This window comes from Medicago sativa, chromosome 2, assembly GCF_051527215.1.
Source record: "Medicago sativa cultivar Bolivia chromosome 2, Bolivia_mono, whole genome shotgun sequence".
Lineage (NCBI taxonomy): Eukaryota > Viridiplantae > Streptophyta > Magnoliopsida > Fabales > Fabaceae > Medicago > Medicago sativa.
This window is the reverse complement of record NC_140750.1, coordinates 15,328,248-15,356,225: the sequence shown is the minus strand read 5'-3', so window position 1 is coordinate 15,356,225 and position 27,978 is coordinate 15,328,248. Positions and strand designations below refer to the sequence as shown.

Genomic DNA, 27,978 nt, shown 5'->3' with positions numbered 1-27,978 from the left:
CATTGGGCAGTTGAAGAGGCTTCACCCCTGGAACAGGTTCGATACGGCGGCTTCCAAAGTTGAAGTTGCTTTATCTTTTGCTTATGTTTCTTTGATAAGACAAGTGGGAATGACACTTTTGTTGACCCCTTATCATACTCACGAATCCTATGCCACAATTCTAAGTCATGCTGCATATTCAGATTACTGTGTAATTCTTGCCCATTCTCATGCACAACCAATATCGTGTTGTGCTCCCTAGCAGAAGCGGAGGAAACTATCCCAGAGGAGATCAACTGCACATCATTGTGCTCTATCGAAGATGAATGCGGAGCAGATGCGACAAAATGCTTAGGAACACCTTCCCAAGACTTCTGAAGCGTTAGCTCCACGCCATCTGAATGCACATCATCGTGCTCAACCTAGGAAACCAATTCCAACACAGTAATATAGGGTTGGGGCAACGTACCCTGCATAATTTCGTTTGAAACATTATGTAAAGCAAAACTGAAAGAATTGGCAGCAACATCTATAATATGTGTAGCAGAATGAGATAATGTTTGTCCTTGAATCGCAACAGTTGTTGTAGAAGAGGGAGCTGCAACAGCGACTATTGGCAAAGAGGTACCCGTAACTCCCTGCACCAAAGTAGAGGCACCTACAACACTATGATGCTCGCGGGGCTGCCAAATAGGAATTGGTCTTGGATTTGTCTCTGCAGCCATTGGTTTCTTGCCTCAGTTTGGTTTCTCCTTTGCCGCATCCGGGTGCAGCCACTTGCAAGTAGCAACATTGTGACCAATTACATAACAATGGTGGCAGAAAAGATGTCTCCGCTCGTATTGAACTTCAACCTTAAATGCAAAACCTTCACGTTCCACAAGAATCTCATCATACACTTGCTTAGATGAATCAATGTCAACTGAAATTCTTGCATAGTGACCAAAAGCCTTGTTACGTGTCGGAGCACCCACATCAATCGAGGTACCAACTACACTTGCAATTTCCTTCAACGTCCTTTCCCGCCAATACTCCTTTGGTAATTAAACCAAACGAATCCAAATGGATGCACGAGTCTGCTTTTGCGAGTAATGATTAAAGTCCTTCGTCCATTGTGAAAGACGGTATTCGCTGCCAAGCGATACCATTTTCCATTTACCCTGTTGTTTCCAAAATTGGCCTAACTTAGCAATCAGATCACACATTGTATATGGTTTGTCACCCTTATTCAATGTCAGTCGTCCCCAAAGAGCATTCTGACATTCAGCCAAACCTTTCTTGTATTCTTCGTGGCCAATGCAAATACACAAAACATGACCCTTAATACAAGGAACCGAAAGAGGTGTTTCATCAATGGTCAAACTCCTGCCACCAAGCATTGCCGCAAAAGATTTCAAAGGTGTTTCCGGTGAGGAAGGAATCTGTGCGACCAGCGAAGGAGCTGACGAGCCTAACAAGTCTACCAACCAATCGAATATCGAAGGAGCTGGTGTCCATCCAATAAAATGCCTTGTTGTTAAAATAGAATCCCACCAAAGAACCAATATGAGAATCCCACCACAAACTTAATATTTCAATGCAATTAAGTGAAATTCACAAGTGGACATAAGTGAATTCAAGGAAATTAGCACACATCATTGCACAGAAGGATTCAATCTAACAATACACGGCTGATTGTTGAATTAACAAAGTAAGGGATTGAATCACACCCCAAATGAAAACACAAGTGCAAACTTGAATTGCTTTGACGTGAGCCAACCTGATTGCAAAATTAATGGAATTAAGATGATGACTATTTGAAAGTTTCAAAGCGGCGCTCATGCTAAGTGAAAAACCCTAGCGGCACTCATTTTTATCTTTCATTTAAAATATTTTAACATCATTTATATAATATAGTTTAAATTATCAATTAAAAAATTAGTTAAATCTTATTAAAATAGGAACAATCCGTAATAATTGTAACAATATTGATCATAGTAGAAAACCTTATTTTGACATTATCCAATATAGACTTAAGAAAATAAGAGACTAGAAAATGACAAAATAACCCCTTTTAATTTTTTGATACATGTCATTTTTTTCTGTAAGAAAAGCCTCTTTTTTGTATAAAAAAATATTAAACATTTTTATTTATTATAAAAAATGACAAGATGTCGTCAATCAACTTCATCTTTATTTTTAATGTCACTTAGTTGCTTTTAAGTTATTTTCTCGAAATAACACATAAACAACGTGATTGCAGAAAATGATGTTCTTTTTATGTATGTCGCTTAATTATTTTTCACTAAAGAGTACCGTTGGAAGATACAATTTATACATTAAAGACTTGTTTGTCACTGATCAATTAATTATATTTAATTTAATATATCTTCTAAATAAAAATGATAGTTTTTATTTAGGATGTAAAACTAACTGACAATAGTAACTATAATATGTAACAATTTATAAAGGGGATACACTCTTTTTATGCTAACTTCTTTCCTTTCATTTTAAAATTTCATTTAAACTATTTTATCACCATTTTCATAATCAAAAGAACGATACTAGGAAGAACAATACGCAGCAATTGTAACAGTATTAAGCATGGTAAACAAATTTATTTTGACCTTATTCATGGTAGACTTAAGAAGAAAAAAAAGACTAGCAAAATGATAAAACTAACCCCTTTTAATTTTTTGATACATGTCGTTTTTTTGTGTGTAGGAAAATCCTCTTTTTGTATAAAAAAAATACTAAACATTTTTATTAGTTATAAAAAGTGATAAGATGTCATTGATCAATTTTGTTTCTTTTCTTTTATAAAAAAAATGTCTTTTTTTTTAATTTTTTTATGTCATTTACTTGCAATGTCCCTACAAAATGAATTATGTTCATGGAGACTCTTTATCTTTCATTTAAACAAGTTTCTCTTGGAACCCAAATTTATCGCACTCAGTAGCGGCGTCGTCTTCCTCAACACCAAGCAGCTGGCTTATAAGAGCATCATCTTGCTCTTAGGAGATTTTAGCAAAGTTATTAACCAACTCGACATGAATCGGGATGTGTAAAAGACATGACACATCATTTCAATGTGATGTTCATCTCCTCAACTGACAGGTGGAAGCCACTAGTCTCTTCATGACACCGCTCAGTCAAAGTTGTATGTAACGCCCTCCTTTTTATTTAATTATTTTAAATGAGTTTTAGAATATATTTATATGATTAGTGTGATTTATAAGATTTATGTGATTGATATGATTTTAGAGAAATTTATGAGACGTTGTGACTTATTTAATTGTTTAATAAAATAAGATTCGAAAATAAAATAAATATTAAGTTGTGGAGTTATTTTGTGTAGAAATATATTTGTTATTTGATGAAGAGATATATTTGTTATTTTGTGTAGAAATATATATATTATTTGGAGTAGAAATATATTTGTTATTTTGTGTAGAAATATATATGTTATTTAGTGTAGAAATATATTTGTTATTTTGTGTGGAAATATATATGTTATCTAGTGTAGAAATATATTTATTATTCAATGAAGAGGTATATTTGTTATTTGGTGTTAAAATATATATGTTATTTAGTGTAGAAATATATTTGTTATTTTGTGTTAGAGCTGTCAAAACGGGCCGGGCCTCACGGGCCGGCCCGAAAGCCCGAATTAAATGCAGGGCCTGGGCCGAAAATTTGGAGCCCGAATTGTTTCAGGGCTTTTTAGCCCGGCCCGAACAAGCCCGGGGCCCGTTAGGGCTAGCCCGGTCGGGCTTCGGGCAGCCCGGCAGCCCGCAAAAAATTGCATTGGGTTATTTGAATATCACTACTGGACAACCCAATTAAGATTAAGGATCCGGCCCAAAAACCAAAGATAGAAACCCTAAAAAACACTCACTCACACAGTCACACTCACGCATACTTCAGTTGAACGGCGGCCTCAGACCTCAGTCTCTCTCTTTTATCTGTATCGCATCTTCTTCAACAACTCGGTCTGTTCTTCTTCTTCATCGTTTTCCAGGTTTGTTTCTTCTTTGTTTTACTGATTTTGTTTCTTCTTCATTCTATTGTGTGTTATTCTGTTTGGATTTATCTGATTTGTGTTCTGTATCTGATTTGTGTTGTGTGTTCTTCTTCTCTCAGTTCTCTGTTCTTCTTCTCTCTGTTCTTGGTATATGTCACTTTTCTTTGGAAGGATCAGTTTTTTGTTCTACCTTCAGTGGTTCTATAAGCTGGTTTGATTCTTCTTACATAGGGCCAATCTTTTTGATCGATGGATTGAGTATTTTAAATACAAAAAGGAATCTGTTTTGACTGTTAATGACAGTTCTGTTGATTCTCTATTCTTAGTTTCTTCATAATAGGTAGGTGCATTAGGGTATCCTATCTGTTATCTTTTAGACTTTACTTAATATCTTTGTTCCTACGTTTCACAACCCGTGATCCAGTAAATTAAGATGTTTTGCTCAAAAACACTACAAGTAATGTTTATTGATGTTCATGAAATGATTGTTATCTGGTTCGTTTGACTACCTTTAAAACTATATGATTTTTGTGATACTCGTACTTCACCCATGGTTTTCCTCAAACACTATATGCTTTCTTAAATTAGTACTTGTTAACATTCAAAATCGATTTTGATTGATGATCAAACTGAAATAAACCATTCATGCTTTGCTTGCAGAAATAATGGAAATGCAGGGAAAATTTGAGGAGGATAAAAAGCATCTGCAACAGTTGAGAGCTGCCAGAAAATTTAGACCTTATTAAATGATGTTGATAGCAGCCAAAGGTTGACGGTTATTTTCTTTAGAGGAAGGGATTATATTTCTGAAGTCCTGAAGTTGAATTATACTATAGTCCTGAAAAATTTAGCTTATTTATCATTCCAATTTTGTGGAAGATATTTGTAAATGTAAATATAATTTGAAAAACTTGGAGGATTGGTATTATATTTATGTTAATTAATATATTCAATCTTTAAAAAATGAAAGAAAAAAAAAACCGGGCCTGGGCTGGCCCGTTAGCCCGGGAGCCCGTAAAGGGCCGGGCTCGGGCTTTATATTTTCAGCCCATATTCGAACAGGGCTTTTTAGCCCGGCCCGAAAAAGCCCGCTACCCGGTCGGGCCGGGCCTAAACGGGCCGGGCCGCCCGTTTTGACAGCTCTATTTTGTGTGGAAATATATATGTTATCTAGTGTAGAAATATATTTATTATTCAATGAAGAGATATATTTGTTATTTGGTGTTAAAATATTATATACATATATATTTTGATGAAATATGCTATTATTTGTTATATGGTGTATTATTATATATTTAGTGGAAGACTATATTTAGTAGAGAAATATTATTTATTAGGATATGAGGATTATTAGTGTGAGTGGATTTGGGGGTTAGAATATAAAGAAGAATAAGTTGTTGGGACAAAATAGATTTGGGAAGAATATTTTAGTATTATAAATAGAGAAGCTTAGGTTGGAAAAAGTTTACCCTAAACCGCTTTTTGGAAAAAGGAGAACAAGAAAGAAGAGAAGAGGAGAGAAAAGTCAAGAGAAGAGGAGAAGACCTTAGGAAAGAAGAACGTTGCCGCTGATTCAGGAATTAATCTAAGGTGAGGGTGAGACTATCTTGCATTAATATTAAGTTGTTAAATCATTAGATTACATCTAACGAGTTTGGGGAGAGTTTGTGAGATTAAGAGGATTAGGGTTTTGAGTGAAGAATTGAGGATTAATGGATGAAAATTGTTAGATTGATGTAGAAACTGTGAACAGTCCTTAGATAATCCGTAGAATGATTATTGGAATAGTTTTGAGGTTTAAAACATATGATTAGATGAGGAGTCGGTGAGTTTAAGAATTAGGGTTTTTGAGCGATTTTGATGATTAGATGATGAAGAACCGTAGAATTGATGAGAGAATCATGAACAGACCTTAGATATCCCATAGGGATGTTATTAGAAGTAGTTTGATGGTTAGAAACATGAGAGTAGATGAAAAGTTGAGATTTTTAGGATTCTGGCCGTACTGACCTTCATCGCTCGCAACTGCGAGCAAACCCACTCGCAATGGCGAGTAAGACCTGAAGCCGCTCGCAATGGCGAGCAAATCGCCCGCAATGGCGAGCAACACTGCTAGTTGCCCTAAATTATATTACTTGCGTTCCTTTCGCACATGTAGTTATGAGTTGATCCTAGAGCTAAGAATGAGAGTTGTTTAGAATGATTTAAGCTGCTCAGAAGCCTGAGTTAGATAATTGTGATTATTAGCAAAGGAGTATTAATTTATAAGTATTATTTATGATGTTTTTATGATGATTGATATGATTCATTTCTTATTTGATTATATGATATTCAAGCACTGTTATATGCTGTATTTGTCGCTGTTTGTTGCTGTTGAACCTTGATTTAATGTTATAAGTAAAGTGACGTGTTATAAATACATTAAGTAAATACTTATGATGTTTAAAGTTAGTGTAATGCATTCAATGATGATCATATGTTGTGAACTGTCCATACGCTGTCTATGTTGCTGTTGAGTTTTAGCGAAGATGTACAAGTCGGTCTAAGTTGTCATGATTTAAGAAGTTGTCCATTTTAATGGAATTGTATAAGATGTTCACGTTGTTGTCCAAGTTGTAGGAAGATTGTGTTGTTGCATAGTCAGCGATGGGGGCTTAATGCCCGACAGGTTCTTGATGACCTTAACGATGGGGGCTTAATGCCCGACAGGTTCTTGATGACCTTAGCGTAGGGGCTTAATGCCCGACAGGTCCAAATATGACCTTAGCGAAGGGGGCTTAATGCCCTGGTGGTACCACATGCATATTGAAGTTGTCGAAGTTGTCTAAGTTGTTGTCGAAGTTGTCTAAGTTGTTGTCGAAGTTGTTGTTGCATTGTAGAGTCGTCATAACTTATATTTAATGATGATTTGATAAGTGATGTTCGATGATGATGTTTTGATTATGTTTTGATGATGATGGTTGTTTATGTTTGATGATGATGTTTGATTATGCTTTGATGATGATGTTTGATGATGATGTTGTTTATGATTGACGATGATAATAATATGATATTAAATGAATATTAATGCTGATGTTATGATGTCTTGAATTGTTGAATATATGATGATACTTGGTTATGATTTAATGATGATGGTTGTTTAAGAAGTTGATTATGAACTTACTTATGAAGTTGTTTTTGATAAATGATATGCTTTGATAATGATACTTATGTGAATTACATGACGATGCTTATGATTATATTTGGTGTTAGATGTTGATGTTTGTGATTAATATATGTGTTGATGTTTGTAATTAATATTCGATGATGTATGCTGATGTTTATGATTAGTAATTGATGTTATATGATGATGATGTTTATGTCTATAATTAAGATGATATAAGATGAAGTGTATAACTAATGTAGGAAGATTAATGATACTAGTTAAGGAAGTTTAAGTTGTTAGATATGATTAATGAGTTATAAGATGTTTAAGTTGTTGAATGTACTTTATATGATTTATATGTTTAATATTTTTGTTTTGAGAAATCTCACCCCTCTGCTTGGAAATGTTGCTCTTCGTGTGGGTAACTTGCAGGTAACCAGGATTAGTTGCGGTCGTGAGTGGACTCCTCACAAGTGTGTCTTAGGTGCTCTGATACGTAACGGGATGGGATTATGTCTTCTATTTCTATTCCTTACGTATTACTTATGGATTTTTATGAATAAATGTTGAACAAGACTTATGAGATTTTTATGTTGAGGTCTGCTTGCCAAAGATTATTTTTATTGTTGAACTAATTTCCGCTGCGAAGTTTTGAATTACTTATGTTAAATGATTTTGAAGAATAAATTGTTATTTATTCAGTTTATGAATTTTTAAGAAGTGTAGCATTCCGTTTAAAGTTGAATTACTCTGATTTTTAATTATGAAATTTTTACGTTAGGAAAACGGGGTGTTACATTGTACATAGGTTTGAACTAACATTCTTGAACACTCTTACAAGAAGTTGGACAAGTCCAAAAGCATGCACAGGATTTCAAAATCAATCCAGATGCACTGTTGAGCCTGACAACTCACTTTGACTTATCTTCTTGTCATGTGCGATGCATCAGAGTGCTTGATCGCGCCCCTGAAATACAAAATGATTAAATGAACATAAATCAGAAAAAACACTTGAGTTTGACCCAAATAATTATACTTACTTCTCCCACCCAAATCTTGACGGCAATATGATGCGAGAAATCATACAATAGAGAGAAGGCAAAAGCCTTCCAACAAATGTCATAGGTGGCGGTGGATCAATATGGTGTGGTGGTGGTGATGGAGCGTGAAGTCGGTCATTGTCTTAAACCTCACATTGTTGCTCAATCGCTTCTGGTGTAGGGTCAACCACCTATGACGGGCCCGTATGCGAGGTTCCCTCTCCATCGTGGTTTCTACGTTGTCCCCGTTTAGAAGGAGGGTTCATTGCAGCATACACTTTGTGTATGTTACTGGTCTATGTCGGCCTTCTTAACCTGAGTCTATCTGCACATCAACCAACAGAAAAAATAATAATTTTTTTATTGAGGTATTGCGTCAAACTCTATGCAAGTCTAAGTAGTTTACCCCTTAGACGGTTTGTATAACATGATGCAAAACAATATTATTATTAGGGAACCTCTACGGTATTATTATTATTATTATTATTATTATTATTATTATTATTATTATTATTATTATTATTATTATTATTATTATTATTATTATTATTATTATTAGGGTTAAATATGTTTTTGGTCCCTATAAATATACCATTTTTTCATTTTAGTCCCTCTAAAATTTTCCTTCAACTTTTAGTCCCTATAAAATTTTCAATCACTACTTGTGGTCCTATTTTAAAGTTAATTTTTGTATTTTTTAATGAAATTGTGCAGAAATGTGTAGAATATTGTAAAAATATTTCCCAAAAAAAAATTAGAATTTTTTAACAAAACATAAATTTAATATGAATTTTTAACCATAAAAAATATAAAAATTCATATTAAATTCATGTTTTGTTAAAAAATTCTAAATTTTTTTGGGAGAGATTCTTATAATATTATGAATTTTTCTGCAAAATTTTATTCAAAAATATGAATTCTACATATGAGTTTACTTTAAAATAGGGACCAAAAGTAGTGATTGAAAATTTTATAAGGACTAAAAGTTGAAGGAAAATTTTAGAGGGACTAAAATAAAAAGTTGGTATATTTATAGGGACCAAAAACATATTTAACCCTTATTATTATTATATGACAACCAATATTATTATTTTTTATAACGCGTAGAAAAATCATGGTGAATTTTCCTAAACAAAAACGTCGAATAAAGAATGGAATGAAAAGCATGTAATAAGTGGATGATAGATATGTCTTTGAGTGTCGGCAAACCTTTGGTTGAAAACTAAAGCTGAAATGTCGTGCTTGGTTCTTTTTTGTAAAGCTTCTCAAATACTACAATAAACAAATAACAATAATAAAGGGCATATTCGTCTACATAATTTTACTTTAAAATTCTATATACTTTACTTTACTTAACCATACAAATCAAATAGTATTTAATTACTGTGATTTAGCAAGCTGGGTAGTATCTATCTATTACCGTTAGGTGGATTAGATTATTCTAATCACCGATATTTGAGCGTTGCAATAGATTCATTCAAATAAATAGAAGGTTACCAAGCAACCTATTTTTATTAAACTTTTCATAGAAATAATCATTATTATATTAAATTAAATTGATGATAATACTATATGAAAAATGATTTTATTATTGTTAATTAGAATTAGAAGGAGAGGGGTGCTGGGTTTTAGACAGACTGTCTCTTTCGATCAGCTAGCTGGTCAGTGTCTTCAACCAAATTAATTCAATTTACCTTGCAATAAAATAAGACTCATAAAATCTTTAAAAAATAATAAGATAATAAATAATATTTGAAAGATAAGTAACAACCCACATGACTTAGAATACTACCCAATTATTACGAGAGTATGCCAAGAATGCACCGTCACTACCGTCCAAGAAAAATGGCCAAAAACATTTGTCTTTTCAACCAAAAATCTCTAATCCAACTAATCAATAAATCAAATTTCCACCAAAACATTTTATAGAAAAATTAATATGGACAAATTCAATTCATACTATAGACAACAAGGTCATTGGGTGCTTATTACGTATCTAATAATAACATTACTAGTGCAAAAATAAAAAAATTGAGTTCCATTTTGCAAGTTACTCCATCCGTTTCAAAATGAGTGTCGTTTTAGGTGTTTATACACATACTCCCTCCGGTCTCAAATATAGGAAAATATTCCTTTTTTAGGTTCATTGAGTAGTTAATGTATATGGTCTACATTGTAAGACAGATACATTAATTATTCAATGAATCTAAAAAATGAATCTTTTCTTATATTTGAGACCGGAGGGAGTATTAAGAAATGCAATGATTAAAAGAAAGAGAATGATTATTTTACCAAATTATCCTTATTAACTATTGGTTAGTTTTAAAAGTAATATTTTGGAAGTAGTGTGCAGAGTATTAATTGGAGGGTACAATTGAAAAGAAAAAGTTATTATTGCATTGGAAATTGAAAGCGACACTCATTTTGAAATAATTTTTTTTGGCTAAAGCGACACTCATTTTGAAACGGATGGAGTAAAAAACATCACTTATGTTAACTGGATTCCCCATATAGAACTATTATTATCCACCATGACTACCACATTAAACTCAACTCAACTCATCTCATATTGTGAAAATTATACCGTTGACAATTGTCTAAAGTAGTAAAAACTCACATTTAATTGAAGACCCATAAAATTTTTATTTACCTTTCTTAAAAAAAAAAATTATTTGCCTCCAACCAATCAAGTTCAAAGTGTTAAGGTTTGAGAAAAACATCCCAGTTGCAAAAATTTTAAGAATTCAAAGTATAGTAGACAATTTAATTTATTTTGTACTTGTTTTTCATTTTTGCTAGACAACAAGTCAATATGATTATTCTTTCAAAAAAAATTAATACTATGATTATCCATTTTTAGCAAAAGCAGTCACATTATTATCAAATTTTCATGGAGCATCAATCTCATACTTTTTAACATACATTTTTTCAAAATTCGGTATTCGATCCAATTCCATCGCCACTCTCTAACATACATTATATTTTAACCGTCAAATTTTACATAAATCCTACTAAATTATATAGAATTTCATATAAATTTGATAGAATCCGTAGAAATTTTGTTCAATAAAAAAAATTGTGTCAGGCTTATTCATGTCATGCTTTGAACATTGTTTGTGATATATTAGAGATGTCATTGTGAATAATTCCCAATGTGTAACCCATATGGTTGAGGCGTGACATCAATTTCTTTTCCTTAACAAGGATGGCCAACACATAACTTAGTAACAACTAATACATTTACCTATAAAAAAAATGTCATTGTAAATACAAGTTGAGATTATAGCCAATGGTATATATATCAAATCTTCACCAAAAATGAAAATAATAAAATAAAGAAAATAAGGAAAAAAATATATAAAAAGAATCACATGCAGAGACAGCTAAAAACCAGCCAGCAAGCACAAATGGACTTATAGTTCAACTCAGCTCATTCATTTTACAGAACGCACTTTTTCACTTCTCACTCCATTTCTAATTCTAGAGAGAGAAAAACAAGACATAGATACATAAACTCAAACACAATCATACAACATACATAAACACATTCTAACATCTCATGTTTTGTTTCTCTCTCTAACTTGTTCATCTTTGTCGGTGGCATAATCAAAATGAGCATGTACGGACGTGATCCATGGGGAGGACCATTGGAAATCAATGCAACAGATTCAGCAACAGATGAAGATCGTAGCAGGAACCTAAACGAGTTAGATAGAGCAGCTTTATCAAGACCCTTAGATGAAACACAACAGAGTTGGTTGTTAGGTCCAACAGAACAGAAGAAGAAGAAGAAATATGTAGATCTGGGTTGTATCATTGTCAGCCGCAAGATCTTTGTTTGGACTGTTGGAACAATATTGTTTGCTGCTTTTGTTGCTGGTTTTGTTACTTTGATTGTTAAAACTGTTCCTAGACATCATAAGAAACATCCTCCTCCTGATAATTATACTCTTGCTCTTCATAAAGCTCTTATGTTCTTCAATGCCCAAAAATGTAAGCTTACCCTTTTGCTCTTTTTGATTCTATCTTTCTTCATTTTGTTTTATAAGGAAGGACTAACTCATTCTGAAGATTTGATTTTTTTTTTTTTTATAAAAATGTTTTTTTTAATGTTGTTTTACTCAATTGCTTGATTTGATTTGTGAATAATAGTGTGAAGTTTGATTACTTGAAGAAAAAGTATTTTGTTTGTTTATGTTAGCTCAATTTGATTTGTGAATTTTGTAAAACAAATCTAATTTGATGTGATTAATAGTGTAAAATTTGAATTTTGATGAAAATAAGTTTTTTATGGTAGTAAATTTACTTGATTACTTTGATCTGATCTGGGGTCCATTTTTTTTGTGTCATTTAAAGACTAATAGTATAAAGTTTGATTTTTTTGATGAAAATGATTTTTTTTTTTAATGTTAATCTCAATTTGATATGTGAATTTTGTCAAAAAAACAAATTTGATATGTGATTAATAGTGTAAAATTTGTGTTTTGATGAAAATGGGCTTTTATGTTGTCTTACTTGATTTGTTTTGTGGTTCAATATGTTTTGTTTGTCAAGTAGGATCTAATTGTGTGAAGTTTGATTTTTGATGAAAATGGATCTTTTTTTTTGGTTTTGCTATATTAATTTAATTTGTGTTTTTGGGTTTGTGCAGCTGGAAAACTTCCTAAGCATAACAATGTTTCTTGGAGGGGAAACTCATGTATGCAAGATGGAAAGGGTGATGGTGTATCTGCTGCAATCAAGGATCTGGTTGGTGGGTATTATGATGCTGGGGATGCCATCAAATTCAATTTTCCTCAAGCATTTTCCATCACCATGTTGAGTTGGAGTGTCATTGAGTACAGTGGTAAATACGAAGCTACTGGGGAGCTTAATCATGTCAAGGAACTCATTAAATGGGGCACTGATTATTTTCTCAAGACATTCAATAGTACTGCTGATACCATTACCACCCTTGCTGCACAGGTACCAAACCTTCTTGCCTTCAACTCTTGATTTGGATTTGATTATCTGCTTATGTTTATTGTGTCGATTTTGGATGATCGTTTATTTTAACCTTGAATTTATTGTTCAACACACATTTGCTTGAATGTATCGAAATATAAATCACTTCATATTTAACTCATTTCTAGTCCAAATCGATTCATTCAAAATCAATTTTTGTCATTTCAAAACCAAACACACACGTAATAGAATTAGTTCTTTGTGTTCGGCTTTGTGGTTCTCATCTGGGCGTGGGTTTATAATTCTGTCTAGTGTCTGTTTTGATTGATCATTTTGTGATACCGCGTAGAAAGAGATGGTTTAGTCAATTTACCTTTTTGATTACTGGAACTCTTTGTGATTGTCGATCTCATGTGTTTGGTGTTCTTCGACAGGTTGGGAGTGGAGATACCTCGGGTGGTAGTACGACTCCTAATGATCACTACTGCTGGATGCGCCCAGAGGACATTGACTACGACAGGCCCGTCACTGAATGCCACAGTTGTTCGGATCTTGCTGCGGAAATGTCCGCTGCCTTGGCTGCTGCATCCATTGTTTTCAAAGACAACAAAGCCTATTCAAAGAAACTTGTTCATGGTGCCACTACACTCTTCAAGTTTTCCAGGGATCAGAGAGGTAGATACAGTACAGGTAAGTCCGAGGCTTCAACATTCTACAATTCCACCGGCTACTTTGATGAGTTTGTTTGGGGAGGCGCCTGGATGTACTTTGCAACCGGAAATAACTCGTACCTTAAGCTTGCTACTACTCCTGGCATTGCTAAGCATGCTGGTGCTTTCTGGGGGGGCCCTGATTATGGTGTATTTAGCTGGGATAACAAGCTTGCTGGTGCTCAGGTAATTTTGTAGAGATTCTTTGTTATGACATGCTCATGTTTTTCTCGTTTCATTGTTTGTAAATTAGATTCACGTGTCTCAATTGATATGATATGATCAATTTCTGTGTTATTTCTTACGCCTTTTCATTTTACAAATTACAAGAATTATATTTGAATGATAGTTGCGGTGTCAACTGTTAACTGCTCCTTGAACATTTTTAACATGTTGTTTGGTTCATTCTTAATTTGAAAATATTTTTTTGCCAAAAAACATTTCAATTTTAATTCTTTGAAGTTTCTTTTATTCATATTCTGGTATTATTGCGCCTAGTTCTTGCCTTCTTGGACAGTATTTGCACTATATGTGTCATAAGTTCTGCTATGCCTTTTTCTTGGCTTTGAACAATTCCCTTTTTTCAAATTCACACACTATCTCATTTCATTTATTCACCTTCAGTATTCCATCTCCTGTATATCCCCTTGCGTATATCCCCTTGCAAGTGGATATTAATTTGATCTTTATATAATATCATTGCTGATCGTAGCAATTTTGGTTAAATTACATTTGACTAATTTGATTTCGACATTTTATATATAGGTTCTTCTTAGTCGTCTGAGGTTGTTCTTGAGTCCTGGGTATCCATATGAAGAAATTCTAAGGACCTTCCACAATCAGACCAGCATAGTCATGTGCTCCTACCTACCTGTTTTCACAAGCTTTAACAGAACCAAAGGTAACAATTCTTACTCCAAAGCTTTTAGCTTGGCACCAGAGTTCATGATTTTCCAATTTCTATTCTGATGCAAGGCACCAGAGTTCATGATTTTCCAATTTCTATTCTGATGCAAATGTTGGTATTTTTTATTCTCACAGGAGGCTTGATTCAATTAAACCATGGTAGGCCTCAGCCTCTCCAATATGTTGTCAATGCAGCCTTTTTGGCTACCCTATACAGTGATTACCTTGATGCTGCTGATACGCCTGGATGGTATTGTGGACCTAACTTCTTTTCAACTGAGAAACTCCGCGAGTTTGCCAGGACACAGGTACGTGACATGCTGCTGCTTTAGTCGAGTTATACATGGGAGCTAACTCTTCTTTACGTTGGGTCTGTTTGGATCGACTTAGTTGGGCTAATCTATTGACATAAGTACTTGTGAGACTGTTTGGGAGAGATTATGGAAACAGCTTATGACATGATCATAAGTTGTTTTCAGCTTATTTTCACAAGCTCTCCAGAGTAGTTTATGAAAACAGTTTATAATATATATGCAATAGAGATAACTTATACATAAATGCTTATGCTTAAGTGCTTAATTCAGTTGTTAACCCACACATGGCCATAATTGAAATCACCATGACGTCTGGGCTAATTTTTCTTTTTGCTTCCGTGTTGTATTTTTGCAGATTGATTACATCCTTGGTAAGAATCCACGGAAAATGAGTTATGTTGTTGGTTTTGGTAATCATTATCCAAAACATGTCCACCATAGAGCCGCGTCTATACCAAAGAACAAGGTTAAGTATAACTGTAAAGGTGGATGGAAATGGAGGGAATCATCAAAGCCAAATCCAAATATACTTGTTGGTGCTATGGTTGCTGGTCCTGACAGGCACGATGGTTTCCATGATGTTCGAACAAACTACAACTACACAGAGCCAACACTTGCTGGAAATGCCGGTTTAGTAGCAGCATTAGTTGCATTGTCAGGTGACAAAAGTATACCAATTGATAAAAATACCCTTTTCTCTGCTGTTCCACCAATGTTTCCAACACCACCACCACCTCCAGCACCATGGAAACCATAAGGTGTCATGCTGCTTGTTATCTTTTATCCAGCAAGTACCACGAGTGTCTTGAGTGCATTGGTAACTTCTGTTATTTTGTATCAACTGAAAGTTCACGGAGAATTTTGAAGACAAGGCGATGAAGCTTGGCTTAGTGAATCTGGTTGGTTGTGGCTAATGGCAACTCGAGAGTAGAATTAAAACTTTTGATAAAGTGGTGCTTGAGAGTGTCTCTTTAATTTTTTTTTTCTTTTTGTGATATACATAGTATATTTGTATCAAAACCAAATCTTGTATTCTTTAAACATAAAAACTGAACAGATTGTAATGTTTGACAGTTTCATCTAATGTGTTATAGTTTTACTCTTGACCTCTTTCATTCTACCTCTATTTATATAAAACCAAATCTTATATTCTTTAACCATAAAAACTGAACAGTTTGTAATTGTATGACGGTGTCATCTAATGTGGTTACAGTTTTACTTGTCTTGACTTCTTTCATTCCGCCCCCATTCATATAAAACCTTTCTCTTGTGGAAACCTATGTTCTCTTTAATTCAATTGTTGCAATATAGCTAGCGTGGATCTTTGCATGTACAAGCATAGTTGTAGATACTAGATACTACGAATCATCCTGTTCCTTATTTAGCATGTGGCGTATCCAAAATAAACTTGGCTTTGGCCGCGCGCACACACACACACGCACACAAGGACACCACCTGTCATAGCTTGTTTTATCTTCTTTTATGCAAGATCTTTATCTCAGAAAAGAAAAAACCTGAAACACATGTCTGTATCATGGGTGTAAAACAAGTTATATTTTTTCGTCATACTATAATCGTGATCAGAACTTTAGAATCTGGTTCTACTTTTTATGCCAACTTCATTTAGCTGTGGATATGCCTTGATGTCTAGGAAAAACATTCCTTGCTTGCTGGAATACATAAACTCTGCAGAATATAGTTTCCTTAACTCCTATCACTTTCTGTCCAACATGTATATATTAAACAGAAAAAAAGGAATTGTCATCAACACATTCCTCTGCCAAACAGTATTGATAAAAAAACATGGCAGAAGAACTGAACGAGTCTCTTGAATATACACCAACATGGATTGTTGCAGTTGTTTGCTCCATCATTGTTTTCATCTCTCTGTGCGCTGAGCGTGGCCTTCACCGCCTTGGAAAGGTAAATCATCTCATATTTTCACATTTCTGTCACCTTTCTATTCATTTGCATTATGGTTTCAATTCATGGAAGCAAGCATAAGTACTGCAATACAAGAGTTGCATTTTAATTGCTTTGGATATACTTACACCACAAGTGCTACAACATTGACTCCAATTTGATATTTGAGTTTGTAAGGATAATAATTACTTTGGCATGAACCCAAATATAGTAATGTTTATGCTTGATAAGCTAACAAGAGCATCTTCTTTTGTGGTTCAATTCAGTTTTTGCCAATTTGAATGGTACATTTTAATCAAATTTGCTTGCTTAATCTAAAACGCAAAGATGACGATCAACATGGGAATGATTTGAAAATGATTAAAATATCAACTAAATGTACTAAAAAGTTGTGTTTTTATCTCTTTGAGTATAAGAATGTTATTTAACAGTTTATGCATTAAAAGGGCATGATGCATAGCAGATGAACTTGATTTAAATCCATTCCATTCTGGATTTTGGTGCAGATTAGTTGTGTAAAATTGTAAATAGACCCTCAAGCATCTTTGTTCCGAGGAAGTTAGTGTTACTGTAGCTATCTAATTTCCTTATTTTAACGACTTATTTTGTTCATGATGAGTTTTTTTGTTGGAATGGATTTTACAGTACTTAAAGAGGAAAAAGCAGAAAGCGTTATATAGAGCCTTAAATAAATTGCAAGAAGGTATGTAAGCTTGAATTTAATTAATTTTCTAGTCCAATATCAAAGTTCTTTATATATACTACTATGACACGTTGAAGCATCATGTAATTTTTGGATGTTCACATTTTGACCTGCAAAGAAAGTAAATATAACTACCTAAATAACACAATCTTTGTTCTCAATTCCTATTGAACCTTTGTTATAATTTTTCTGTAGATGTCTAAAATGATTCTGTAGCCTAACTTATGTGTACCTTTGTGATGCTTTGCCAGAGTTGATGCTTTTAGGGTTCATTTCCCTTCTCTTAACCGTCTTTCAAGGTGTAATAAGCCACATTTGCATCTCACCTGAGCATGCAACTCAAATGCTTCCATGCAAGAGGTCTCATGAATCTGTGCAAGGTTCAGAACATGATCACTATGATAGTATAATCAACAGAAGAAGGCTTTTATCTGCAGACACTGGTTCGCAGCACTGTAGGCTAGAGGTAATAGTTGATGAATTTGATTTTGATTCACTAAGGTTGCTACTGAATTTACTGACAAAAATATTGAAATCGTGTGGAATTGGAAGAAAAAACTCTCAGTCCAGATAATAGATTAAAATGAATGAAATTGTACGCTAAAAAGATTTGTATTTATATTCCTTTCCTTTTTCCTAAGCAGGGGAAGGTACCATTGCTATCACTGGAAGGATTGCATCATCTTCACATATTCATCTTTGTATTGGCTGTTGTACATGTAGTTTTCTGTGTCACAACAATGATTCTTGGAGGTGCAAGGGTAATAAATTGGCGAAATGATATACTTTATGAAGCTGATATATTACTTACTAGTACAAATATTAGTCCATTCATGAATTGCAGCGTAATTTTGTGTGTATTTTATCCGAAATAGATCCGCCAGTGGAAAAGTTGGGAGGATTATGCTAGGAGGAGGACGACGATAAATTCAAGTGGTAATTTGAATCTTAAATTCCATATGAAAAGTATATAAGAAAATGAACAACTTATCTTTTTGGATTTTCCTAAGTTCTAGATTTTCTCATCATCTGCAGATGGAACTCTTATATCAGAGATAGATGTGTTCTTCAACAAACATGCTCAGGGGTATTGGAGAAAAGCAGCTGTTGTTGGTTGGCTTGTAAGTCCTGGAATTCTCCGCAATTTTCTTCAGAACCTTATTTAGACCCTGTTTAAATAAACAACTTAATTAAAGACTTATATCATATAAACATTTATCGTATAAGTGCTTATGTATGAGTTATTTCTATAACAACCAAAAAATAAAGTCAAACTGCTTTCATATAAGTTATATGTTGTTTTCATAAACTATCCTGAAGAGCTTATGAAAATAAGCTGAAAATAGGTTATTGACATCACATAAGCAGTTTTCATAAACTATCTATTTTTACTCATCTTTAACCTCTAGTATGAAGTATTTCTGCCTGAAATATATTGAAACAATACCATGGAAGATATAGACTAAAACATTGTTTTTTTTTTTTTTTTTAAAGATAGTAACTATTTAAAATGATGTCTTTCCCAACGTCAGAAAATGTAATAGAAATTTTTTGCAAGTTCATAGAAGGTCTCACGTCTCACAGTATTTAACATGGATTCATATATAATGCATGATTGCATCAGTTATTATTAATTACCAAAATGACACAGGAGACCTTCTAACAGAATACATACGGTTCAGAGGAGATTGTGAATGTAGATAAATTAAGATAAGCTGTAATGAGTCATAAACTTGCTACAAAAATGAAAATTGTATACTAGTGAGATGGTTTTTCTGATCGTGCACTCAACTTAAGTTTGTGTTTATGTTGGCAGAGATCATTCTTCAAACAATTTTATGGCTCAGTTGCAAAATATGACTACCTTGCGCTGCGGCATGGATTTATCAAGGTTAAGATCATCTCAAATTGTAAACGGTTAATATTTCATGATATGTACTCAACATAAGATACATTCTTTGTATTGTAACTTTTTTTCAGGAACACTACCCGAACAATCCCGATTTTAATTTTCATAATTACATCACAGGGACACTTGAAGTTGACTTCAGAAAAGTTGTAGGTATAAGGTGAGTGATCAAAGTCTTAAACATGTTTATCTATATTTTGTTTAATGCAAGAAACATTAACTATTCTTAATTGTTATACCTACCCTAGTTGGTACCTGTGGCTCTTTGTTGTGCTGTTTTTGCTGTTGAATCTTGAAGGTAAACCAAGGATTCTCATAAGAAATATTTTTATTTAAAAATGACATTTTAAAATCTACCTACTGATACGAGTTTACTATATGCAGGGTGGCACACTTATTTCTGGTTAGCATTTTTACCATTGATAGTAAGTGGCCCAAATTCTTTCCATATGAGTATTTTGTTAAACACTTCTTCTACACTCCATTTCTTTTTAACTGTCGCTTTTGTAGAAATATGTTGTTTTTATTTATCGTTTTCTAAGTTCAATACAGCATTAAAATAAGATAGAAACATTTAAGGATATTATAGGATAAAGATAAATAATTCTATCAAAATTAATAGAGTGAGTATTAAAGAATGAAATATTAATGAGACTTATAGTCAGCTTGGTGATGAAACAGATTCTACTTCTTGTGGGGGCAAAGTTAGAGCACATAATCACTCGATTAGGCCAGGAGTCGGTAGCGAAGGAATATCCAACTGAACGAGTGAAGCCATCAGATGAATACTTTTGGTTTGGCCGCCCGGCCATTGTCCTCGACTTACTTCACTTCACTTTGTTTCAAAACGCTTTTGAGATCGCGTTTTTCTTTTGGATTTGGGTGAGTGTTTTCACTCTAAACTTCCCTTTCAAATCAAAGCAAATATAATTTTCAATTGTATCTTCTACTCTGACAGAGAAGGCGAGTCCTGGCGCAACGGTAAGGTTGTTGCTTTGTGTCACATGTTCGAATTCTGAAAACTACCTCTCCACGTGTGGTGGTAAGGCTGTGTACATCTGTCATGCTCAGACCCCACCTGATGGGAGCCTCGTGCATTGAGCCGCTTTTTACCTTCCAATCTAGTTGCATAAAATCATTATAGAACTAAATTTCACTCAACTTAGTAAAATCTTTTTGTCTATCTAACATTAAGTTTTATCCTCTTTATGCAGTCCACATATGGATTTGATTCATGCATTATGGAGAAAGTAGCCTACATCATCCCAAGACTTGTAATGGGGTAACATACTCTTTAAAATGATAAATATTAAATCATAATGTACTCTTTGCTCATGCTATATTACTACTAAGAACCATATATCATGTGTTCTCAATTTTCTCACTGCTTAGTTGTAATGTTATGCAGTGTAATTGTTCAAGTGCTTTGCAGTTACAGCACCTTGCCTCTTTACACTCTTGTGACTCAGGTTGGGATAATCTATCTTATCGTCATGCATTGATCTAAACGTATAAGCTTTGATCAAAACTCTAACATGTTTTTGTTCTTTGGTTTAATCTCCACTGAATTGGAGCAGATGGGTAGTAGGTGTAAACTTGACAAGGTTGATGAAAAGGCGGAAATGGAATCATCTCCCTCGTTCCACAGAATGACCAAAGAATCAAACCAACATTCTCAAATTGGTGAACAAGCAATTATCATGATGGAAGATCATGCAATATCATCTACAATTGAACTTCACCCTATTATTCAATCTCCTTTGGAAAAGACCTAATGCATTTAATACTCAATAGTCATTATTTATATATATTATCTATATATATTCTTTGATTGTACATGAAAGAGTGTGAATACAATATTTGATACTTAATACAAATTAAACAAGGAAAAGAAAGAAGAAAAAAACATTGGGATGTTACAGTAATTATGGTTCCTAATCATACGTCATGTCTGAGCGACTTATTAGGTGTTATTTATTTGAATGGACCGTTTTACGAACTGATTTAATTTGTAAATGAAAGTCTTCTTATTTAAAAAATCATAATTGATCAGATAAGTTGGTTGGGTTTAAGTTGATTATTGTCCCTATTAGTTAAGTCATTTAATTTATTATATGTAAGGATAATAGAGTACAACACTAAATATAATTTGCCTTTTGGGAGGAAAGGTGGAAAAGTATATGGCCCTTGTAAGCAATCCATTATTATTAAAAATTGTCTCTTATGCTATATTTATTTTTATTTGGCTCCTGTTGGATCCTTTTTATTTTAACAACAAAAGAAAAGGTCATTATAGGATAAATTAAAACAAACAGTTAAGATGAGTAGATATAGATAAATAATGCACACAACACTATAAAATGTGAGGAAAAGTCCATCTTTTTGTATTTTAATATCTTTTGGAGTGGATGAATAAGCAAGTAAAATAAAATACGAATTCTACATTTTAGATTTTTTATTTTTACATAACATATTATATTTTGATACAACAAAAAGGAAAAAAAAATGTTATAATGGATAAAACATGCATTTGTTTTAGCTGTTTTTCATGTTGTTTCTCACTTAGAATACATTTTTTATAATCATAACAAATTGAAAAAATTATGGATTTGAAGAAATCATAATGTTTATAAATGTTTTAAGTGAATGTTGTCAAAAAAAAAAGTTTTAAGTGAATGATAATAAGAAGAAAAAAAAACACGAGAAAATACACTTAAATTTGTCAAGACAGTAAGTAATTGTTTTCTGGTCACAATACAAAATGCGAAACACCCAACATATTTGCCAAACTGTACGTTATTTCAATTGTTTAAATCAGAAATTGACTAATGGAAAGGAAATGGGACTGGTTCAAAGCTCACCATGAATGGTATCCAATAAAAAAAACACTGATAAAAGAAGCAGATGCAACATATCTACAATCCCAGACTGATAGAAGAAGCCGACCTAACATATCTACAACCCCATGTTGACATGATAATATTGTCGGAGAAGAAGACAACTATTGCACCGAGATTTCTACAACACTAGAGGAGAAGAAGACGTGTGTGGAGATCGCTGCTTCGCTGGAGAAGATTGTTTACCGAAAAGATTGTGGCAGAACTCCGATGATCAGCGGTGGTCCGAAGGCAGTACTCCAAGGGAAAGTCGAGCGCAGAAGTGATGGAGAGATAATGTGTTGAGAATCCACCTTAATAGTATATGAATAAACAAATTCAAAGGTTAAAATTATTTGTTACCCATGAACCATGTCTTTTTTTTTTTTTTTTGGTGTTTCAAATATTTTTTGTGTGGTGCCATGAACCATGTCTCACTCGTGATTATTAACCCAAACCTATTTTTGAAGCAATAGTAAATAAATTCTTGATTATTTTAAAAGGTGAATACAATTATGTTTATTTTTAAGATCACTTTATTTTAGAATATATCTTTTTCCAATTGATTATATTGCCTTTATATTATTATTATTATTATTTGCATAGGTGGATAATTATTAATTGCATAGGCTTACACAGAAAATGAAAAACTGTTTATGCATTTCTATGATCTATCCATCCCACATATGCTGATTCCGGTAATTACAAAGGGTTCAAAATTGGGAGAGAGGAAGTAGTCCTAAACCAGATATTAGTTAGATACATAAGTATGAACACTAATGTCATAATAAATTGGATGTGTAATGTAAGACCTTTCATTTCAAGGGGAAACCTTCTTCATCTCAAGACTAGCATTCCCAGAAACAGAGGCAGCTTCTTCATTGGCCTCTTCTATTTTGAGTTTATTAAGAGTCCTTTTTGCATAAACAGTGAAGCCAACAATGGTAATAACGGCAATGATGAAAGAAATAATGTTGTATACGATTTCCACTGTGGTCATGTGGTGCCTCCCATACTGTGCATCAGCCAAACTCTTTATCAATCTACCACTGCACAATATTGACCATTAACATATAAGAAAAAAGGAAGATATGTCCATCTATTAATAAAAAGATTAATAAAGAACACAAGTTTAGTATACCAAAAAATAAAGTAACAAAAGTTTAGCCTTTAGACTCAGTCATATTTGCATCAATGAAGACATATCTAGCTCTCATATTCATATATATTGTGGTCAAACAAAATTTAGGAAGTTTGACTCTGACTACTCTGCTCTCCAACCATAGAAAATATTAGAATGGTCCAAGTAAGATGTGTTGTTTATTGTATAATAATGATAATAACTTTTATTTCTTTCGATAAAATAATTGTGTTAATTTCATTTGGCTCTTGCTCTATCTTCCTAGAAGGGTGGTAGCTAGAGAAGGGATGGATCAATGCATGTTAAAAATATTCTCAAATAAGGTTTGAAAAAATGTGAATATTTTGATTTACATGAGGAAAATCTTCTAGCTCTGCATCCTGCAACTATCTAAACATATCATAAAGAGAAAATAAAAAAACAAACCTGTAGATGTAGATAAAAGCTTCTGGCACCATTCCTGCTACTGATCCACAAAAGTAGGGCCAAAACTTCATATCTGTCACTACTACAGCATAATTGAATATAGTGTAGGGAAAAGGTGAAGTTCGAAACAGAGCAACCACTTGAAATTGATGAAACCAGCTCCCTTCCCCAGCAAGCCTAATCATTGCAGCATTCTGGGGCCATTTCTCTAACCATTGCTGAACAAGCAACAAAGTAAAAAACAAGATCATGAAGAGACAATAAAAACTACTTAAATTATAAAAATTCAAAAAATTTAGAGGACTAGACTTGTGGTCATGTGAAAAATAAAATGACTTACATGAATACGGTCACGGAACTTAAGTCCAATCAGGTAAGGGAGGACCATCCCAATGGTTGTCCCAACCATTATTATAACAAAGCCAAGGCCATAACCAAAAATCATCCCAGCCAACCACATGGAAGGGCCAGAAGGAATTAATAATACTGGAAATAAGGCCAGTGAAGCAACGAGTACAAGGGCGAGAACTGGTCGGCCAAAGGCAGTTGCTTCCCACTCCATCACTGGATAAAGAACCTACGATAAAAATGTCAATGTTTACATAAGTCACCAGCCTCTTCAAGTTTATTTAACATACAAAATTTCTAGATATGATATTCAAAAGAACTTTAAGATGTGTGTAAACAAGAAAAAAAAAATGGGAGGGTGAGGAAGCAACAATTCCTACTGACTGGCAGGAAAATATTAACTCCTTATTACATTACATTACATAGTTGATTTTCTCTGCGAAACAACAAACCAGTGGTGTCATTATTCTGAAGTCCAAGCACTTCTCATAATCGAAATTATGTCCAACTAATGTTGACAGAAGAATGCTAGCAACACTCTCTTTTGAAAAATCTCTCTAACACTCACTCATTTATTGGATATAATCAATGTATGTTTCATCACTTTATGTGGGTTCCATTTTCAAATTGTAAGACTCGCATTGATTTAACCCAATAAAAGAGTGAGTGTTAGAGAGAGTGTTCAAAAGAGTGTTGCTAGCACTACTCATGTTGACAATATGAGATAAGAGCATATATCAATTCAATTCCCCTAATATTCTTCAACGATTAAAGCATAGTAAACTGTTCGCGGAAACTTTGTAATTTATTTGAAGCATGAGAGAGCACACAACTAACAGCGCTTTAAAAATAGTAGCCAATTACATAGAAATCTGACACCAAGGAACATATTACCAAAATTCAAATCCTTTTGTGATAATAAAATATTGGAGTTCAAGAAATTAGAGTGAAATAGACACGTGTATTTCATGATTTTATCAATATAAAATAAACCATGACAGCCAAACAGCACTGTATTGATTAATTTCTGAATAAGAGTTGCAAAGCCCAAATCACCGATGAAGATAGAACAAGAAAAGCAACTGCCGTGCCAGCAGAAAATTATGAAGTAAGAGGAAGTACCTTTTCAAAAGCAAAGGGCACTCCCCATTTGACTAGAAGAAGTGAAAGTATAACAATGACAAAGCCCCATATAGAGACTTTCATCCACCACTTGAAAGATGTAATTCTTGATTCAGCTTGAGGTTGTAGCATTTCAGCTTCAACAACCCTTGGTTCATCGGATATGGCAAGCCTAACATATTCAGTACTCCCCCTAACATGATGACCAGTGATTTCAAGTTTCTCCAACTCCCTTGACGGCTCTGGTGTCATCATTGAGATGCCAGAGGGCTGTGAAAATGAAACAAACAGATAACATAAACATGAAAATGAGACTACGATTCCAAATTCAAGGTGCATATCTAATTCTACAAACACACATCAAACAATAACAATCAGATGCCACAATCAAAAAATAATTTATCATAAAGACTAAGACTATGGTTTCACAATCCCTGGCTGGAACAATCCTTGAACAGACTTTACTTACCTCCAGACTGAACTTCAAATTACCAGTGTGCCCCTTTCCCCTAGGAATCGGATGGTTTAAACCCCAAAACTTCACAATGATTAGATAATTTCAATGACTGCATCCCTCCATTTTTATACACAAATTCTTGTTTCCACAATTAACAAAAACCTATTCAACATCCTAATATACCCTAGAAGAGGAAAGTAAAAAATGCAGAAAAGTTCAAAACCTACCCTTTCATCTGAAAACCCAAACTAAAAATCTTCACCCACATTCATAACTTTCAATTTCAACAACCAAACAATTCATATAAACACAATAAAAAATTGGGGAAAATGGAATTTAGTACCATTCTAATGAGTAGCTACAAAATATGAAAGGTAAAGTTTTTCTTTTCTAAGGGGATGAAAGGTAAAGTTTGTTTCCAAAATTGAACTAATTTAATGAACATTAAATCACCGCAACGCTATATCACGTGAATTAACTTTACCTAGTTCAATAAGCTACAACAAAAATTAATATCATAGTCGTGTCCAATATTCAATGCCTTCAATTAATGAAAGAAAAACAAATTTCTGAAAATTATTTAAATTATTTAGCAAAGAAAATTAAATTTAAATAAAAAAAAAGTTCGATAGAAATTATGAAACTTACCAGGAAGAAGAAAAGGAGAAGAAGAAGAAGAAGAAGAAGAAGAGTGTGTTGTTGTAAATTGTGATCAGCTGCAGAGAGAAACGAACGGTTGAGGAGTTAGTTAAGCTTTCTCTGAACGGAGCGAAACCTAGGTGACCGGAGTGAGGCGGCAACCGCCGTGTACGGTGGTGGAGTTGGATTGAAAGAGAATCGTACAACAGAAGAACACTTCAACGCGGAACGCAACAAATTGAGAAATTTCTTTGCTTTTCAGAACGTTCCTCTTTTGAACTTATTGAAAGCTACGAAGTTCAAAGTTCAAAGTGCACCTTTGTCATTTTATATTCTTTATTTATATTTTCTAGCTTTGATTTTATTTTGGTTTTAATGTATTATATATTATTTTCAAATTTTTTTAATTATGAATTGGAGGATTTTTCTTTGAAAAGTAAGTAGGTAAAAGTGGATGGTGAGTCGACTCAACTATTAAAACCCTAACTTTTATGTCTACCAACAGAAGGAAAATTATTAGATTTTCTGAATAAAAAAATTACATATGCAGATAAAAAATATCACATATATAATATATTAATTTAAGTCCCATTTTTTTTTAAAGAATTTAAGTCTTGTTTATTATTGGAAATTATTAAGTCGGGTCTGTAAGTATGATGTGTCCAATGCATGGTAAGTGACTAAATTCTATATACTTTGTTTTTTATATATTTGGTGTGAACCATCTATCCTCTATGCACAATTTCAAAAATTAATCTCTCCATGACTATAAGAGAGGAGGATGCAGTATTTCAATTTAAAACTTTAAGACAATAGATATATAAAATACCCTTCAACATTTTATCAATTCATAGGTGATATGAGATTTAGACTTTGTTCGCGAGTTTGGAGGGAAGGGAGGGGAGGGATTGGAAAAAAAGGAAGAAGTAAACGAAAGAAATAGAGAACATTGGGAGGAGGGGCTTTGGGAGGATTATTTTTCTTCAAAGTATAAAACCCTCATCATTTAGGAAAACTACAAAATTGTATTGGATGAAGGTTTTGAGAGGTTTGAGAGGGCTTATATGAATTTTTAGAATTTAATATATGTTGTTCGAATATTTTTAAAATTAAAAATATATTAATCATAAGCATTAATTTATCACTCTCTAAAAAAAATACTCTTTCAAAAAATGTAAAAGAATTCTCAATTTTCTCATATATTTAGGTCCCTTCAAAGTTTTTCCTTCCCCTCACCTCTAAACTCTCAAACAAAGCCTTAAGTATCACACTTGACAGAACAATTTTTCAATAAAGTGTGAGTTTCCATCTCCTATTCAAGTTTGAGTTCTCTCTCATCTCCTGTGACATGATCCACCGTGTGATGCTATTGTTATAGGATGTGTCATGAGAA

At 33.4% G+C, this 27,978-nt stretch overlaps 2 protein-coding genes, 2 long non-coding RNA genes and 1 pseudogene across 5 annotated transcripts; 3 read left to right on the top strand and 2 right to left on the bottom strand.

Annotated features, from left to right (window-relative positions):
- The first annotated feature begins 3,813 nt into the window (after positions 1-3,813).
- Positions 3,814-4,928, top strand: LOC146944902 (uncharacterized). Its single transcript, XR_015028151.1, has 2 exons — positions 3,814-3,979; positions 4,643-4,928. It is a non-coding gene; the product is annotated as an uncharacterized LOC146944902 (long non-coding RNA).
- Positions 4,929-11,610: 6,682 nt separating this feature from the next.
- Positions 11,611-16,156, top strand: LOC146944901 (endoglucanase 25-like). The gene is made up of 6 exons (XM_085743279.1): positions 11,611-12,160; positions 12,819-13,132; positions 13,546-14,007; positions 14,587-14,722; positions 14,863-15,035; positions 15,397-16,156. The coding sequence occupies exons 1-6, from the start codon at positions 11,779-11,781 to the stop codon at positions 15,796-15,798; spliced, it is 1,869 nt and encodes a 622-aa protein (XP_085599405.1). The 5' UTR covers positions 11,611-11,778; the 3' UTR covers positions 15,799-16,156.
- On the bottom strand, positions 15,914-18,039 carry LOC146944900 (uncharacterized). The gene is made up of 2 exons (XR_015026172.1): positions 17,900-18,039; positions 15,914-17,048 (listed from the first exon to the last, which is right to left on the bottom strand). It is a non-coding gene; the product is annotated as an uncharacterized LOC146944900 (long non-coding RNA).
- LOC146944899 (MLO-like protein 13) lies at positions 16,805-21,501 on the top strand (annotated as a pseudogene). The gene is made up of 14 exons (XR_015026171.1): positions 16,805-16,964; positions 17,610-17,667; positions 17,919-18,133; positions 18,312-18,428; positions 18,543-18,603; positions 18,703-18,788; positions 19,484-19,558; positions 19,648-19,736; positions 19,825-19,874; positions 19,961-20,001; positions 20,258-20,458; positions 20,791-20,858; positions 20,985-21,045; positions 21,154-21,501. The product of XR_015026171.1 is annotated as an MLO-like protein 13 (transcript).
- Positions 21,502-23,095: 1,594 nt separating this feature from the next.
- Positions 23,096-26,900, bottom strand: LOC146944898 (SNARE associated Golgi protein family). Its single transcript, XM_085743278.1, has 5 exons — positions 26,595-26,900; positions 25,490-25,759; positions 24,360-24,596; positions 24,020-24,237; positions 23,096-23,501 (listed from the first exon to the last, which is right to left on the bottom strand). Exons 2-5 carry the CDS (start codon positions 25,742-25,744, stop codon positions 23,273-23,275), a joined length of 939 nt encoding a protein of 312 aa, XP_085599404.1. The 5' UTR covers positions 25,745-25,759; positions 26,595-26,900; the 3' UTR covers positions 23,096-23,272.
- Between the last annotated feature and the right edge of the window lie 1,078 nt (positions 26,901-27,978).